The sequence below is a fragment of the Nomascus leucogenys genome, chromosome 22a, assembly GCF_006542625.1.
Source record: "Nomascus leucogenys isolate Asia chromosome 22a, Asia_NLE_v1, whole genome shotgun sequence".
Classification (NCBI taxonomy): domain Eukaryota; kingdom Metazoa; phylum Chordata; class Mammalia; order Primates; family Hylobatidae; genus Nomascus; species Nomascus leucogenys.
This window is the reverse complement of record NC_044402.1, coordinates 24,131,551-24,147,967: the sequence shown is the minus strand read 5'-3', so window position 1 is coordinate 24,147,967 and position 16,417 is coordinate 24,131,551. Positions and strand designations below refer to the sequence as shown.

The 16,417-nt window shown below is 37.2% G+C and overlaps 1 protein-coding gene across 1 annotated transcript in view; it reads right to left on the bottom strand.

Annotated features, from left to right (window-relative positions):
* Positions 1-206: 206 nt before the first annotated feature.
* Positions 207-16,417, bottom strand: part of SEL1L (SEL1L adaptor subunit of ERAD E3 ubiquitin ligase) — a 61,815-nt gene continuing 45,604 nt past the window's right edge. The window contains exons 15-21 of the mRNA XM_003260841.4: positions 15,096-15,183; positions 14,628-14,776; positions 13,540-13,705; positions 12,920-12,994; positions 11,476-11,648; positions 6,925-7,053; positions 207-4,476 (exon numbers count right to left, since the gene is read on the bottom strand). Coding sequence (XP_003260889.1) covers positions 4,267-4,476; positions 6,925-7,053; positions 11,476-11,648; positions 12,920-12,994; positions 13,540-13,705; positions 14,628-14,776; positions 15,096-15,183 — 990 coding nt within the window. The 3' untranslated portion in view covers positions 207-4,266. The remainder of the gene's footprint in view (positions 4,477-6,924; positions 7,054-11,475; positions 11,649-12,919; positions 12,995-13,539; positions 13,706-14,627; positions 14,777-15,095; positions 15,184-16,417) is intronic.

Sequence of the window (16,417 nt, the reverse complement as noted above, 5' to 3'; positions counted from 1 at the left end):
AAATTCATGTTCTCCCTAGGGCAATATTGAACTTGTAAAAATCTGCATTTCAGGAGTTTAAAATGAAAGATAAATTCAAATTGCCCCAAATGAATGTTTTCAGAAGCTTCTGAATTTCCAAAAAACATTAAAAAATTGAATCATTCAGCTTAAAAAAAAGTCTGTCTGGAAAGGTGCTTGGTTGTGGTATATTACAGCACACAGGATAACCAGAGGTGGAATCTTTATTTCACAAGTTTCAAGATACAGTACAAAACGATTCTGTACATCTCTCTATTAACAGGATTTGTTTACACAATTATATTACACTTCACCAACCTTTATACTGCATTTCATTAAATACAAAATACATTTACAAAAAGAGTCTACCATGGTGTTCCTTCACAATGCCAGCTTAAGGTCTTTTAAAATTTCCTCTTCTACATATTTATAGTGGTTACATCTTGATTATATCAACATTATGAGTTTTATGAGTTTATTTTTTAATCAAAGAGAATAGTGTCAGCCTGTTTCTCAAACCAAATAGGAAAAACAGCATGTGAGATGATTCCCTGCACATAACCAAGGAATCCTGTTCATGCACACAACATCGGACTTTTACCTGTGCAAAGTCACTTCAACATACAAATCATCTTTCCTTGGGATCATTTTAAATTTTCTTGAAATACCAAGTGGGTGGAGAAATTTAGCTTCTTTTCAATGAATACCACACATTTAAAATCCAGATCGTGCCTCAGGCATTCAGGAGTGTTATATTTTAATTTATACTTGAGAGTGATGACTGATGAAAAATATTTGCATGAAAATAGAAATTTTCTTTTGTTCTGATCATTTCCTACATACTTCTAGTCATAATAATGTGTAATACATATATATATATATATATATATATAATGAGATTCACTTTCAAAACAAATATCAGCTGTCATTGAAACAAATATAGCCCTGTTTTTCTTGGCAGGTAAAGGGGCTGTTTTCATGACACATCTTGTTTTGAAATGTGCATGTGAAATGTTAGTCCGAACCTCTGTAAAGGAAGTTTTTGCATATGCAGTTAGACATTAATACACATGCTACACACATAAAGAATTGTGTTTTTCATTTATAGGCCTGCATGCATACTTTCAAAACACTGGTTTGAAGAATGAACATGAGGATAAAAGAAGGGAGAGAAAGACAAAGCAAAATAAAAAAAAAATTCCTATATGTATATTAATAAAATACTTAAGTTTCCTAGAGGCATCAACGGCTCTTTAAATAAATCATCAGATCATCACCAGATCACTGGCAGGGGTTTCCAAAACTTCCCAATAGTACAGAGACAGAATGGCTTAGTGGTAAGACTCTCACATGTAAGGTAAAAATTAACCTAATATGCAGAAAAGTAACAAATCCTTAAGAGTATCAAGATTAATAATTATAAATTCATCTGAGTTAAGTGCTAAACAGTAAGTTTTGAAAAGAAGTCATCTTTGATTTACTTTTTCTTTGCCATTGACTGCTAATCAAAAATAAGCCTCACCTAGAAAACAGAAACTGAAACTTCAAACACAGAGAGACAGAAAAAAACAAACCCACCAATGCTACCTCTGCAAAATAAAAATAGAAGCAAAATGAATAGTTTCAAGAGAGTCGGCTAAGCAACAACCAAATGCACAAGAGAATACTAAACAGGGTATTACTGTCATCAAGTTCGAAGGTAGGAAGACAGACTAGAAAAGGTCTTAGGAGAGATGGGCTACCATGGACAAATGAAGCCACACTCTATCTGTTAAATCTAAATTCTAACATTAAAACTCCTGAATCCTGGAGTTAGTTTAATGTCACTGACATTAACTAGCTTTAGTTATTGTCATTTTATTCAAATGGATGCCATTTGATTAGGTTTGAGCATTATTTTAGGAGAAAAACCAAACCCAACTCCTATTTGCTTAGGTACCATGTCCCATGAACAAAAAAGAAGACAGCAAAGTATTTTTGAGACAGTCTTTAAGTGAAGCCATAAGAACTAAGTTATTTGAAAGATGTCATTCACAAACTGCTGGCAGCAAATGACCCAGGGTAAAATGAAGTGGAAACAAGCCAAGAAAAGGAAATTCAGAACATTAACAATAAAAAAGGCAAGTGGTAAACTAATAAGAAGTGTGTTTTTATATGAAGAACAAGACTGCACTTTCCCATCCAGGCTTAAGTGGCACACACTGTTTTAAGAAATGTTTTCTCAAAGCATGTACTTAATGGAGGGAAGGAAAGTTAGATATAAAAATATTGCTAAAGGAAAAATGAGGGTGGATGGCAGAAGAAAAAAGTGAAAGTTGGTAGTCATCTTGGGTGGTTTTTCAACGTTTAAATAAATTATAACAGTTCCTTCTAAAGGAAGTGTGGCTGCTACCATGGATTACACTTATTTTGAAGCGGGGAGAAGGGGCAGTGGTGGAGACACCAAAGTACTGTACCAACTGCACTCAAATCTCTACATGTAAGAGACCAAACAAGTCTTAATATTTACAAGAGCTGCCTAAAGCAACATTACACTTGGCGGGGGGGTAAATTTCCTACTTTTCACAGATATGCTTTCATACATATGGCTCTCTTGGTGACCAACTCTTTGAATTTGGAGGCAATTATCTGGGAGGAAAGTTTTGCTTACCAGGTTTCCCATAATTCTCTAAACACAAAAAGGTATACAACTTCATATATAAAAGCCTTCATGTTCATTATAAACTAGTTAAATCTAGTTCTAACTACTACCTCAACTTCAAAAATCAAAGCAGTACAACTCTACAAGCAATAAACTTTTCAAGTTTTCTGGCAGATGAGGGATTCTGGGAAAAAAGCATGAAGGTTAGTATAAACAGACTGACATCAGCAGGCGTAGAAAACCTGCTCAGATACAAATGCAGTCTCAGACAAGATACAGGCTGGTGAACACCACCATCTGACAACAAAATGAAATACAAATTCAGTTTAAGCTTTAATTTTTTCCACGTAATTATGTGAAACTCTTCAGTTTTTTTTCCCATACTATTTAACCAGACAATCCTGAAGCATAGTAGCCTTGATTTTCCTAATGTTAACAGTGAGAAAATGGTGACTATGATAGCTAAGCAGTGGCTGGCTTTCTATTATAATATAAAACTATCAGAAATAAAAAGATACCTGAATAGTATAGAACAGTATAAACAGGTTTTGGCTTTCATCAACCACTGAGTTTAATCCATCTTTGATTCTCTGAGTTTTAGTATTATAATAGTAGTCACTGTAAGTCATATCCTGGCAATGATATTTCATATTTAAAGAATTCAGGAAGGTGATGTGTTCTTTGTGCAAAAAGAAATGCAAAGTAAAATAAATCCTGGGAACAAATGCTTCAACTTTAGGAAAAGTGTGTCTGTGATTGTGGTACCCCAACCAGAGTTCGTTTTGTTTTCTAATTTCTCCCACTTAGTCCATCCTCTGGCTTCTGGATCAAGGCTCTGTATATTCAAAACAAACAAGCAAATTACAGAGTAGGTGGGGCAAATTCACGTTAGCGCAAGGAGTCAGTTCACACGGTTTTGCATATGTATATTCCATTCCAAAGAAGTAAAGCTCACAAAAAACTCCTTAACAAGGCCTTTCAGTCATTGAAGGACAGGAGTATGGTATACTGCGTGACAATCACCAATAAGAAACCTCCCAACCTTCCCTTTTAAAATAACGAATATGCTGAGTATGTCTAATTGCATGTGGACTGGTAAGAGTTTCTCAGTTATCGCAGTTCCAAAACACTTTCAAGATAGCTTTTTTTTTTTAACTTAAAGGCAAGTTCTATTTTCAGACTTTCGAACACGTTTAAACTTGCAACTGGGTTTTCCTTTTTACACTGATCAGTTTTTAGTGTCGATGCACAATACCTTAAAGATGGTTGACATTAAGAACTTATGCACACTGAAATAATGACCAAAAGGATCCAAGAAAGATAGCTGGATACAGTAGATGTTACTTTCAGTGTCTCACATATGTTTCCAGAAAAGAAAAAAAAAAGCCACTGAAAGTTATTATTCCATATGGCACTGAAACAAACATTCAGCTCAGTTTAGGTAAGAGTTACTTATCCCTGAAAATAAAGGCATCAGATTCTAAGCAGCTTTAGGAATTCAATGCTTCCTTGTGCCATGCCTCTTCTGGGAGGTGACCACTGATCCAAGGTCCTAAATCAAATGCAAGTGTTCCCAGCAGATAACTTCCTTCGCTGTCACTGATCAAGGCTGGACCCAGTGGCTGTTACTGTGGTGGCTGCTGCTCTGGGGGCCCCTCCTGCTGGGGTGGAGCTGGTCGTGGCCCTGGAGGCCTGGGTGCAGGCATATCTTGGTGCTGCCTTTGCCTGTAAGCTATGACTGTTCCCAACAGCAGCGCAATGATGGTCATGAGGTAAAGGTCCCACTCAGGTCCCAAAAGCTGGTCCATATCAAGTTGGGTGAACATATCTCGAATCTTAATGAAAATAATATAGAAACCATTATTATCACTAAAATGTCAGGCAAGGAACTGGGAAAGTTACATCACCAGAGAAATTAAAATAATTGGTTTTAAAAACGTTTTGCAATGTGTGTGTGTGTGTGTGTGTGTGTGTGTGTGTGTGTGTGTGTGTGTTTAAAGCGGTTTTAAAAGCCTTCAAATGAAGCTCAAAATAATGTGTCTGAGGAATTAAGCTATTAATTTACAATAGCTGACACTTAATATAAAATGTCTGACAGTGTTCTTTCCATCAGTAATCCAATACACTAATTTTAACCATTTTTCACAGAAAATATTTGGAAAACAAAACAAAACAACAACAACAACAAAAACACTGGGGCCAGGTGCGGAGGCTCATGCCTTGTAATCCCAGCACTTTGGGAGGCCGAGGTGAGTGTTATCACTTGAGGCCAGGAGTTCGAGACCAGCCTGACCAACACGGTGAAATCCCATCTCTACTAAAAATACAAAAATTAACTGGGCATGGTGGCAGGTGCCTGCAATCCCAGCTATTTGGGAGGCTGAGGCACAAGAATTGCTTGAACCCAGGAGGTGGAGGTTGTGGTGAGCCGAGACTGTGCCACTGCACTCCAGCCTGGGCGACAGAGCGAGACTCTGTCTCAGAAAAAAAAAAAAAAGAAAAAAACAGTGGCGAGCCAAGGGGGAGAAATTAGTATCTTGGCACAGCGAACCTACTGGCAGTGACAGCACACCAGCTGGAAAGCTCTGTTCCATGACAGTGGGGCCATTTCACTATTCCCATGTAATTGAAAATAGCAGGAATTCAAACATTTAATAGCTGAATGAATAATCCTTCTCAATTAGGATTTAACTAAAACACAAAATATTTAACATCTGAATTGAAACCTGAAAGTTATGTTCTTAGCCTATGATATTTTAATTGTTTTAGTATCACTGATACTGACTTCTATTATACTTACCCATTAAGAAAGTAAACATGGGGTATCATTTTTTAAATAAAATTACATTCGAAAGATCTCTATAACACGTTTGTAGGAACAGGTGCTAAATTTTTCTGGAAAAAAAATGACAAGAAACCACTAATTGTGTTCTCTGGGGAAGAATCTGGGATGGGAGATTTGTGTTCTTCTGTACTGTTTGACTTTCTTATGATCGATACCTATTAGTCTTGTACTCTCTTTTTCTTTTTAGTTGGAATAGATAGGTGGTAGGATTATGGGGCGTTTTTACTGTCTTCTTTATACTTCTGTATTAAAAAAAACAGCAAAGATATAATATACCCAGTACAGCATATTGTAAGATGAAGTCCTAGACTATAACCAACAGCTAGTAATAAAAATTGTGAGAGATAAGGGTCTGAAATGGTACTGAAAGAGAAAGAGTAGGCTGCCACACGATCAGCTTTTTAATTAAAGGAACAAAGACTGTTTCAATTGGCAGCGGTTACAGCACATCTGACTCGTACTACCATGAAATTATAGCAACTGACATTACACATGTGTAAGTGACTGGGAGGCCAGAGTCCCACAAGACCAGTGCTCTGGAGCCCTATCTGTGGAGGACTTCAGCTGCATGGACTACACAAGTCCATTTCTTTTCACTGATGCTGGAGCAGCATGGACTACATTTATACCTGTGACACACATGACGGAAAGCCCGTTCTTGAATCTAAAACTGAAAGACATTAACAAAAGGGTGAAACATCATCCTTTTCTGGTCCTGAAGAAACTTTTCTTGTCCTGAATAAGCCTATGTTAGAAACAAGGGCTCTGAACATCTTAGGGCTTTCAGAGTGAAATGCTGTACCAGTTAATCCATTCTAGGAACTATAGTACTGGAAACAAAATATAAAGCTGGCAGAACCCAAGAGTACCTACATACCAGTATTGCCAACTAAAGTTGGTAATTTTGAAGAAACTGGGTAACCCACTTCCTATATAGGTTCTCCCATTAGCCTATTTAAATAACTCACGCTATTTTTAGAGAAGAAAATTCGGGTGGTGTTTTCAACTTAATGCTTCACTATCGGAAGAATCTGAAGTACGACAACCTGGGCAGGTTCTCAGGTTCTTCTTTCTTTTTTTTTTCTTTTTCTTTTTAAGGGACTGGTTTGAGTCACCTGATTTAATGTTTACTGAATTAAATACCGTTTCAAACTGCCATGAGTTAGTCTCAGTATTCCCTAAACCAGAAAACATCTGCCTCCATGAAAAATGCTTTAGCGTTAAGAAGTGTCAAACACTACCTAAAAACTGCAGTAGCTGCTTTATGCCTGCATTTATCCCTCCCCTGATAAGGTCCTCTGGTACCTGAGCTGAGAAGGGAACACACCTGATACCTGCAGGACACTCTTCCCTGTGCTTCTCAACTTTTGAAAAACAAACCTCCAGGACAGACCTTCCATCATTTATATTTTAATGAAAAGAGGCACGGACCACTTACGTTTGTTTCCCGTATGTACTGCAAGAAATAGACAACGCCCAGTTTGCAGAGGGCTAGGAAGACTGGAACTTGTGCATCTGGGCTGGCTTCAGCTGCCATGTCATAAAAACGTTTTGCAAGGTGAATATCCTATAATATAGGTAAGAAACAAAAATGCATTTCTTGTCAAAATAAGTAAAAATATTTAGTGAACATATTAGACAAATTTATTTTACCTTTGAAGTTTTCATTTTAAAATGAGTTTCCCTCACCTAAACAAAAATGCCAAGCTTTAGTTGGGTAAAATTCGTTTAATTATCTAACTGCTTAATATTGAAAAACTTAATTAAAAAACTAATTTTCCCCCAACATAACATCTCATTTGCTGTGTAGATACACTGGATACAGCCATATATCTATGCATTAACACTGTTAACTAGAGATTTCCAAGGGCGACTTCTGAAACTCACACTAATTTTTTGCTACTGAAAACTTCAATCAGTGTTAGCAACGTCTGGTTTCAGTTTGGGATCGTGATCTTCAAAGTGGGGTAGAGACACTCAAGATTTTACAACAGAGGCCAGGCACGGTGGCTCATTCTTTTTTTTTTTTTTTTGAGACGGAGTCTCGCTGTCACCCAGGCTGGAGTGCAGTGGCGCGATCTCGGCTCACTGCAGGCTCCGCCCCCCGGGGTTCACGCCTTTGTCCTGCCTCAGCCTCCCAGAGTAGCTGGGACTACAGGCGCCCATCGCCTCGCCCAGCTAATTTTTTGTATTTTTAGTAGAGACAGGGTTTCACCGTGTTAGCCAGGATGGTCTCGATCTCCTGACCTCATGATCTGCTCGCCTTGGCCTCCCAAAGTGGGCTCATTCTTATAATCCCAACACTTTGGGAGAGCAAGGCAGGAGGATCACTTGAGGCCAGGAGTTCAAGACCAACCTGGGCAACATAGTGAAACTGTCTCTATAAAAAATAAGCCAAATTAGCTGGGTGTGGTGGCGCCTGCCTGTAGTCCCAGCTACTTGGGAGGCTGAGGTGGGAGAATTGCTTGAACCCGGGAGGCAGAGGTTGCAGTGAGCTGAGGTGGTGCCACTGAACTCCAGCCTGGGTGACAGAGTGAGACCCTGTCTCCGAAAAAAGAAACAGATTTTACAAGAGGTACTTGCATGGACATGTGAAAGGACTCGATTCTGCAGTTCTGCAGCTTCCATATGTGCTTTTTCCTGAAAGGGATCTGTAGAGAATAGGCCTATGTACATGGCAAAGTTTCTCCATTTTGCGAAAGGAAGGCACAGTCCTTATCTACCGCACTCTTTCCTCAAGTACATTGCCTTGGGGTGTAAAAACCTCAGAGGCTACCACTGAAAGAGATACCTTGAAATACTGGTTCTGGAGAAGGCTCCTTTATTGACTAATTATAAACCCTTATTAGGGCATCTTGTGTTTCCCTGTGTTAGATATATTTCTGTAAAGGGTGAAGCCAGTCATTCTTAATTTTGGCCCAGTTTGGAGTGTTCTGAATTCAGATACGTAATACAATGGGATGGTGGGAATTTTCACTTAAAGATCTCACTTCTACTACTCCCTATTATCAAAGAATACCAAACTCTTAAGAAAGAATTCCATGAGACATGAGGGAGAAAGGCTAAAGACCAAAAATGACTGCCCCTGCCCAACATATTTAAATATAAGCAGTTACTTTCAGCTATTCCTTATTCTTGTCCTTAAGGTGTGTCATTATTTAAAAAGAAGAGCATCTTCAAATAATGGTAACAGTATGGTTAGTGTCTGAGTTTTTAGAAAAATATAACTGAAATGGTTTTTTGGATTGCTGTATTTTTCAAGATCATGGATCAAACTTCATGTGATTCATACACTGGATGATTCACTAGGGTAATTAAATAGATTCAACAGTGTGTAATTAAAATTTATCAAATAATATCCTGATTTTTTCCAATTATAGTCAATCCTCATATTTAATATTTTCCTAACTATATTAAATGGGGGATTGTTTTTAGTAGCATGAATGTTTTAAACCTCAAAAGAAAAAAATGGAAAAGGTGATCACAATGTCTTATATAAAAAGGTGGCTCACGCCTGTAATCCCAGCACTTTGGGAGACCAAGGCAGGTGGCTCATGAGGTCAGGAGTTCAAGACCAGCCTGGTCAAGATGGTGAAACCCTGTCTCTACTAAAAATACAAAAATTAGCTGGGCATGGTGGCAGCCGCCTGTAATCCCAGCTACTCGGGAGGCTGAGACAGAATTGCTTGAACCCAGAGGGCGGAGGTTACAGTAAGCCAAGATTGCACCACTGCATTCCAGCCTGGGTGACAGAGTGAGACTCCATCTCTCACACACACACACACACACCACACACACACACACACACACACACACACAGTAATGGAGTTACTGATTTTTATACATGATTATTTATTCTCAAAAGCTAAACAAAAGTTCCCTCCCCCCTACTCTTATCAAAGGAATACTATGCCTTTTATCATATTCTTTATTCACAAGAATTTCTATTATTAGCTATACACTGTATTACAAATTAAAATAGAAGAACACATTTTCTTGTTTTATAACCTATTATAAAAACAGATTAGTAATATCATTTAAATCTTGACTACAGTCAGTAAATTATTACTAGATGTACATGAAAGCCATAACTTACATGTGATCTTTATATTAGACATGTTAAACTTCACTTGAATTAAAAATAAAGTCAGCTGGGTGCAGGGGCTCATATCTGCAATCCCAGCACTTTTGGAGGCCAAGGCACTTCAGTCCCCAGGGGTCTGAGACAAGCCTAAGCAACATAGTGGTACCCCATCTCCATTTAAAAAAAAAAAAGACAAAAACCTGTCAGCCTTTCTGATAGAAGCTAAGTCTAATTTGGGACACTGGATGACTGGTTTGACAATAAAGAGAAGCTTCAATTACTACATTAAGTGGCAGAGATCTTCCAGAAGTTGAATGTACTGAGTTTGCTGCTCCTGAGCATTGACTGAACTATATTTAAGTATCTAATATTAGTAATATTCTAAATATTAAGGTTAAGTTAAAAATATAAACATTTACATACTGAAAATAAAATGTCCAAATGTGAACAAAGCAGCAGCATTTTGTCAAGAAAATAACCGCATTAGCAAAAATGAACTTAACTTTCCCCTCAATCCTCAGGTCAACAAAGGGCCTCTAAGTGACACAGGAAGTGAGTATAATTAACAGCCTATTTCATAAGTCTTGGTAAAGCCTTTTGTACTCTTCCTAGAAAATGAGAAAAGTGAAAGGCTCCAGTGTCAGGGAATGCATGCTTTCACAAGTCTCTGGTTTCCAATTCTGCTTTCAACACAACTGAAGAGGGACCTATCAAGTAGTCAGGGGATTGATCATTAAAAATAATTTCTAATGACAAGTCACTCTGATTTTTGGCATCTAACTCTTAAGGCAGTTTGAAGAATTAAGTGACCATGCTATAGTGAAACTCTTCCCATTTTCATATACATATTTATATGAATGACATTCTAGTCATACATTTAAAAAAATGAAAAACAGAATTAATGCTAAATCTACTCAATTTTTAACAAATACTCCATTTATCTCATTAAAAGATGCATTTTCAATTAATAATACAAAAAGCAAAGTTTTATCAAAATGTATTTTGTAGATTTGATCAACAATGCATTAACTGACCAACTGTGACCAGTAATATCTCATGAATTTTTCTTAACGCTTAGATCACTGGTAATAAAATTCAAAATGAATTTATACACTTGTTTGTTTCAGATAAGTATGATAGAGTAATCAATAAAAGACCTAAGCATTAAATACATTAGTATTACATTCCACAGAAGTCGTGGTAGAAAACATAAATTGAGGGAAACAGGAAAAGACGTAACTTTCAATTAAAAAACTTGCTTGTATATTTCTAAAAAATTAATAATTGTAGGTGGGTATTAAATTATTGTTATTTAGATTCTATTGGATATTTTAAGGGTAATTAATTTTATTTAAAAATGTTAATGCTTAAAATAGCTAGAATTTAGACCCTTTGAAACTTGAGAAAAAATTTAAACGCCAGCTTAAAAATGCACAAGGTGGTCCACAGTTTTTCCAAATTCTTTTGAGGGCACACAGGAAAAACCTTAAGTCATGAGTCCAGAGAATGTCAGACTTCATTAGGAAAGTATAAGAATCAGAAATAAATTTATCAGTAGAATACGTTTAATTCATTTCAAAATAATTTGAAAAGAAAAGAATTTGGCTGAAGATGGACAGACAGTTTCTCAAACAAGTAGTTATCAGCAGAGGAAGCACTGCACTTCCATTTTCATGAGTCTGTCTTCAGCTTAATCCCTAAATAAAACAGCGTGGATAGCAGTATCTGTGGGTGCTAGAAGATGAGAGATGGAAGGGCAGTCTTCTGAAATATTACAAATCAGTCCCATAATTTAGTGGCCTGAAATCCAACAGAATGTCACGGAAAGTCTATTTTCTATACAAATGCAAGTGTTTTCCCCAATCACAATTATATGATTCAAACGTGTTTGGAAGCCACACTCACCTGTTTAATGCCCAGTCCTTTTTCATGCATATATCCCAGATTAAACATAGCTTGTGCACTGTGTTGCTGCTCAGAAGCCAGACGGTAATGAATAAATGCAGTTTCATAATCTACATCGGTGCCAAATCCATAGAAATGGTAGTCTCCGAGCTTAATTCTAGCCACAGTATAGCCTTAAACAAAAGTTAAATGCAGAACTGCCAATAAATAATGTTTAAAACAGACGAAACTTTTTTCTCCTCCTGTTAACATGCTTACATAAAACAAAGAATTTTAATTCGTAGTACACAAACTTTGTAACAAATCCTTTCAGCCAAGTTATAAAGTCCAGTAAAAATTTAAACTAGAAGTGTAGCTCTTCTGCAGAAGGCTTTGGAATAGAGAGAGGTAAAACCAAGTTGGTGTGTGTGTAGGGGGACAGGTTTAATATCCCTAATTCAAAAAGCTGAAATCTGAAATGCTCCAAAACCTGAAACTTGACATTCAAAGGTCATGCTCAAAGGAAACACTCACGGGAACATTTCAGATTTCAGATTAAGGATGCTCAAACAACATGTATGTGCAAATATTCCAAACACACAAAAAAATAAAAAACATCCGAAATCTGAAACACTCTGGTCCTAAGCATTTCAGATAAGGGACACTCAACCTGTACTCCCTTCTTTCACAAACACTCCTATGTAAATGATCAGGCTCTACTTTATAATGTTATTTACATTTTAAAATAGTCTAGCTTTGACCACTTAGGCTTGGAGAAGGAACAGGCAGAGAATGTTGAAAGGAAATGTATAAAAAATAAACATTGAAAAGAAAAAGAAAAGTCTCTTAGGTTTCAGACTAATGTTCTATCATATATTCTATTTAATTGCCATTTCACACAGTATACTGTCCTCAAACTGGAAACCAAAGAGTGAATCACAGCTTGATGGAAATGTGTAGTACAAAGACTTTACAACCCAATTTAGAAACTCTGGCTCTAGAAACTTCTATGTTAAGAATAAATACCAATAATGTGCAAACAAATTAAGTCACAGTATCTCTGCTTATTTTTTTGAGAAGGAGTCTCGCTCTGTTGCCCAGGCTGGAGTGCAGTGGCATGATCTTGGCTCACTGTAACCTCTGCCTCCCAGGTTCAAGCGATTCTCCTGCCTCAGCCTCCTGAGTAGCTGGGATTACACGTGCCTGCCACCATGCCCAGCTAATTTTTTTGTTTTTTTTAGTAGAGACAGGGTTTTACTATGCTGGCCAGGCTGGTTTTGAACTCCTGACCTCAAGTGATCCTCCTGCCTTGGCCTCCCAAAGTGCTAGGGTTACAGGCGTGAGCCACCCTACCCGGCTTCTGCTTAATTTAAAGGTGATGAATGACATGATTTAATGTTCATGGGAGATAAACAACATAGGGAGGTCCCTGGGTGCAACTCTTATCTTAGAATTAATCACTCACCTTGAGAGGCGGCCCTGTTCCAATGTAGCAAAGCTCTGGGATAAGTTTCATTCTCACCTACAATGGTTGCTTCTCCTACAGGAAAAGAAATGAAATACAAATCAGGCATTTAAGAAAAGGCACTAGACTTATTTTTCATTTGCAAAGCAGGGAGGATAGGTGAAGCGTAAGTTAAACAAGAATTAGGATATAAGAATTAAAACAAATACTGAAATCAATTACTGAACTAAAATAGTGAGTTAAAAGCAATCACTGGATGCAAGAGGCACTACTTTGTGAAACATGTTTTATCTATGGAACCAATCATGAGACTATTGAGACACTTTTCTACACAGTGTTGGGAAAATGGCATTTTTGTATCCACTGTATTTTGAAAAATACATTTATGCAAAGTGCTTAATTTCAAAATGAATGTCAAATCCATTTCTACAGTCAACTCTAGTTATAAAACTAACTTTGATGGCTAAAGTAAAATATTAATAACTTAAGCCTGTGTGTTCAGTTCCAGTTACAATAATAAAGACTGTTTCCTAATAGCTTTTCTTTTTGAATACACTAAACATTTCACTGGCATGAACTCGTACATTCTAAACCTAAGGCAGGACTAAAATGAACCTTACTCTGATCAAGAATAAAGGCTGCATTGCTTTGTGCCACTTCATAGCCCTGTTCAGCCAGGAGGAGGTACTGGATCACTGCAGCATTGTAATCGCCATCTTTATAGCTGTTATAGGCAGTCATAAGCCTTTCAGACCAACGGCCTCGTTCACATACATTCTTAAACAACTGTGTGAGGTGGGGAAAAAAAATCAGTACAAGAAAATAAGAAAGATATACCAGAATATCACTTATGCACGTTGGTTGCAGATAACTATTAAGCTTGTTCCTTCAATTTCTGGCAGCTTTCTTGAATAGACATAGAAGTTTGAGATACTTATTTAAAGTTTTCACTTACTCTTTAGAAGTCAACAGGTTTATAAAAAAATAACAGTACACAATTATTGTGCTACAAAAATTACCATTTACTCTGCCCAGGCACTGTTGTAATGATTTATGTATATTACCATTCTGAATCCTCCCATGAGGTTCATGAGGGACCACCCTAGGAGGTAAATCCTGTTAAAAGCCCCATTTGACAAGTGAGTAAACAAAAGCACAGATTTAGAAACTTTGCTAAGCATTTATCAATGTCACTCTAAAGTGCCAGGTCTAAGAGAGAGCTAAGAGGAAAATTTCCAATTAGGAGATACTAGCATTCCTTTTTGGAACATTCATTCAACTTACTTCTTTTTCTTTCTTTTTTTTTTTTTTTTTTTTTTAAGAGATAGGCTCTATGTTGTCCAGTTGGTTTTGAACTCCTGGACTCAAGCCATCATCCACCTCCTAAGCAGCTGGGACTACAGGCACGTGTCATTGTGCTCAGCTTATATATTTTTTTGATGCTGATTATTATCAGATACTGTCTTAGATGCTAGAAATACTGCAGACACCAATATCTCCCCTTATACAGTTGATTCTAATAGGGAGAGACTGAATAAGTAGGTATAATAATTACACACAGACACCTCAGTCTTTCCTCAGTATATCAAAGCTAGGTAGGCTGAGTCTAGAACTATAGAAGAAAACAAAGAAAACCAGAATTACAAACGCAGACTTTCCTGGTGGGCAGATCAACTCTCTACACACAAGCTGGTAGAAAAGACCTTACCTCCACTGCAGTGTGACATGATCGCATCACACCGGTGCCACTGGCATGCATCTGAGCTAGGTTATAGAAAGCCAAGATATGGCCTCCCTGAGAAGCTAAATTAAAATACTTCAAGGCCTGTTTATAATCTCTCTTGACTCCAATGCCGTCTGTAAGAAAAAAAAAATCACACGAGATAATAGACTTAAGATTTAGCTAAGTATCAGAGAAGGCTTAGTTATATATGAGGAATAAAACTCTAATGAAAGAATTCTTACTGAGTAAATATGTGAATCTAATACAAATTAACATACTGATACAAATTAATATAATTTACAGTGAAAAACAAGATATACAAATCATTGAACTGGGAGAACATTTAACCAGCCAGAATTTGATAACACCCATATCCATATCATAATGCCATCTAGTGGAAAACAGCTTAATTTAGATCTTGGTGTATCCATCATTAATTCCAGTGTTACTTACTATAGTACATGGAACCAAGCTGTAGTTGCCCATCCACCCAGCCTTGTTCAGCAGCTTTCTGGAAATACTTCAGGGCTAGATCATAATTCTGTAGAAAAAGATGTCATATGATGAGAAAGTTCAAAAGGCAGACATACTCAAAAGTTAAGAGATTTATTAAAAAAATGAACAAAGCATATAAAAAAATTCCCGAAGAGCCATTAAAAAGGCCACTTTCTAATTCTTATAATACATAGTAATACACATTAAGTCCTACGGGGATTAATATTTAAGGTGGTGAAGAAAAGCAAATAGAGTTTTTGTGAAACAATTTGTATGCTGCTCTCAGAAAGCATAAACACTAGCAGAACATCAGACCAGGAATTAAGAAACAATCTTCTCTGCTAACCAATTAATCCTTTTTAAACCTCAATTTTCCTAAAATTAAAGAAAGAAAATTCTCTCCTTATTCATTTATTCCCTGTGTACCTTACCAAACACTACATGATTATTATACTTCAAAGGTCATATGTATCCAAGAAGAAAAGTTAAAATAAAGGTTACTATTGAATTTTAGTGTCCTAGAATGACTGGAAGGCCTCAAAATGAGAACATATCACTGTCTTTTGTGTTAGAGAATACCTACAGATATTAAAAACCTAGCTCTTAAACCTAGCTCTTAGTTTCAGCCTCAAATTAAAAGGACATATTACTTGGAAAGATCATATAGAGAAGGAAACCGCAATGTGAATCCAGGGACATCCGACATGAGGAGGCCGCACAGAAGGGTGAGATGCAATGGCCAAGGAAACCCAGACACAGACAGAACACCAGGGAAGCAAGAGGTCAAGTGAGGTAGAATCAAAAAATGTCAATTGGACCAACATTTAGGCAGTTACTGGTGATCTGTACAGAGAGTATAGTTCCATGAAGCAGAAGTTTGATTGCTAAGAACTCAAGAGTGAATGGCAGCAACTTAGTTTGACTCTGAGAGAAGGGCTGGGAGAAGACAGGTGGTAGCTAGAAGGGGCAAAGGGCAGAACAGAAAGCTTTCCTCCTCCTTAATGGAAGGCAGTTATGCATTTTGTCAGGCCTGAATAAAAATGTAGGCAAGGAGATGTTTAAGTCCTGAGAAATGGTTAGAGCAGGTGGGGTAGAGAGCAGAGATGGAAGAACAAGAAACAGCTCCACATCTCTGGGAGAAAGTGCCAGACACAGAGCTGTTCTAAGACAGTTGAGATGGTGTCTGTCGGGTGTGGGGTGGTAGTGAGACAAACTCAGAAAACAGGAAGAGGTTCAGCTTTGCTTACAATGGAATAGCCCCACCTGGGCTGAATGGAAGC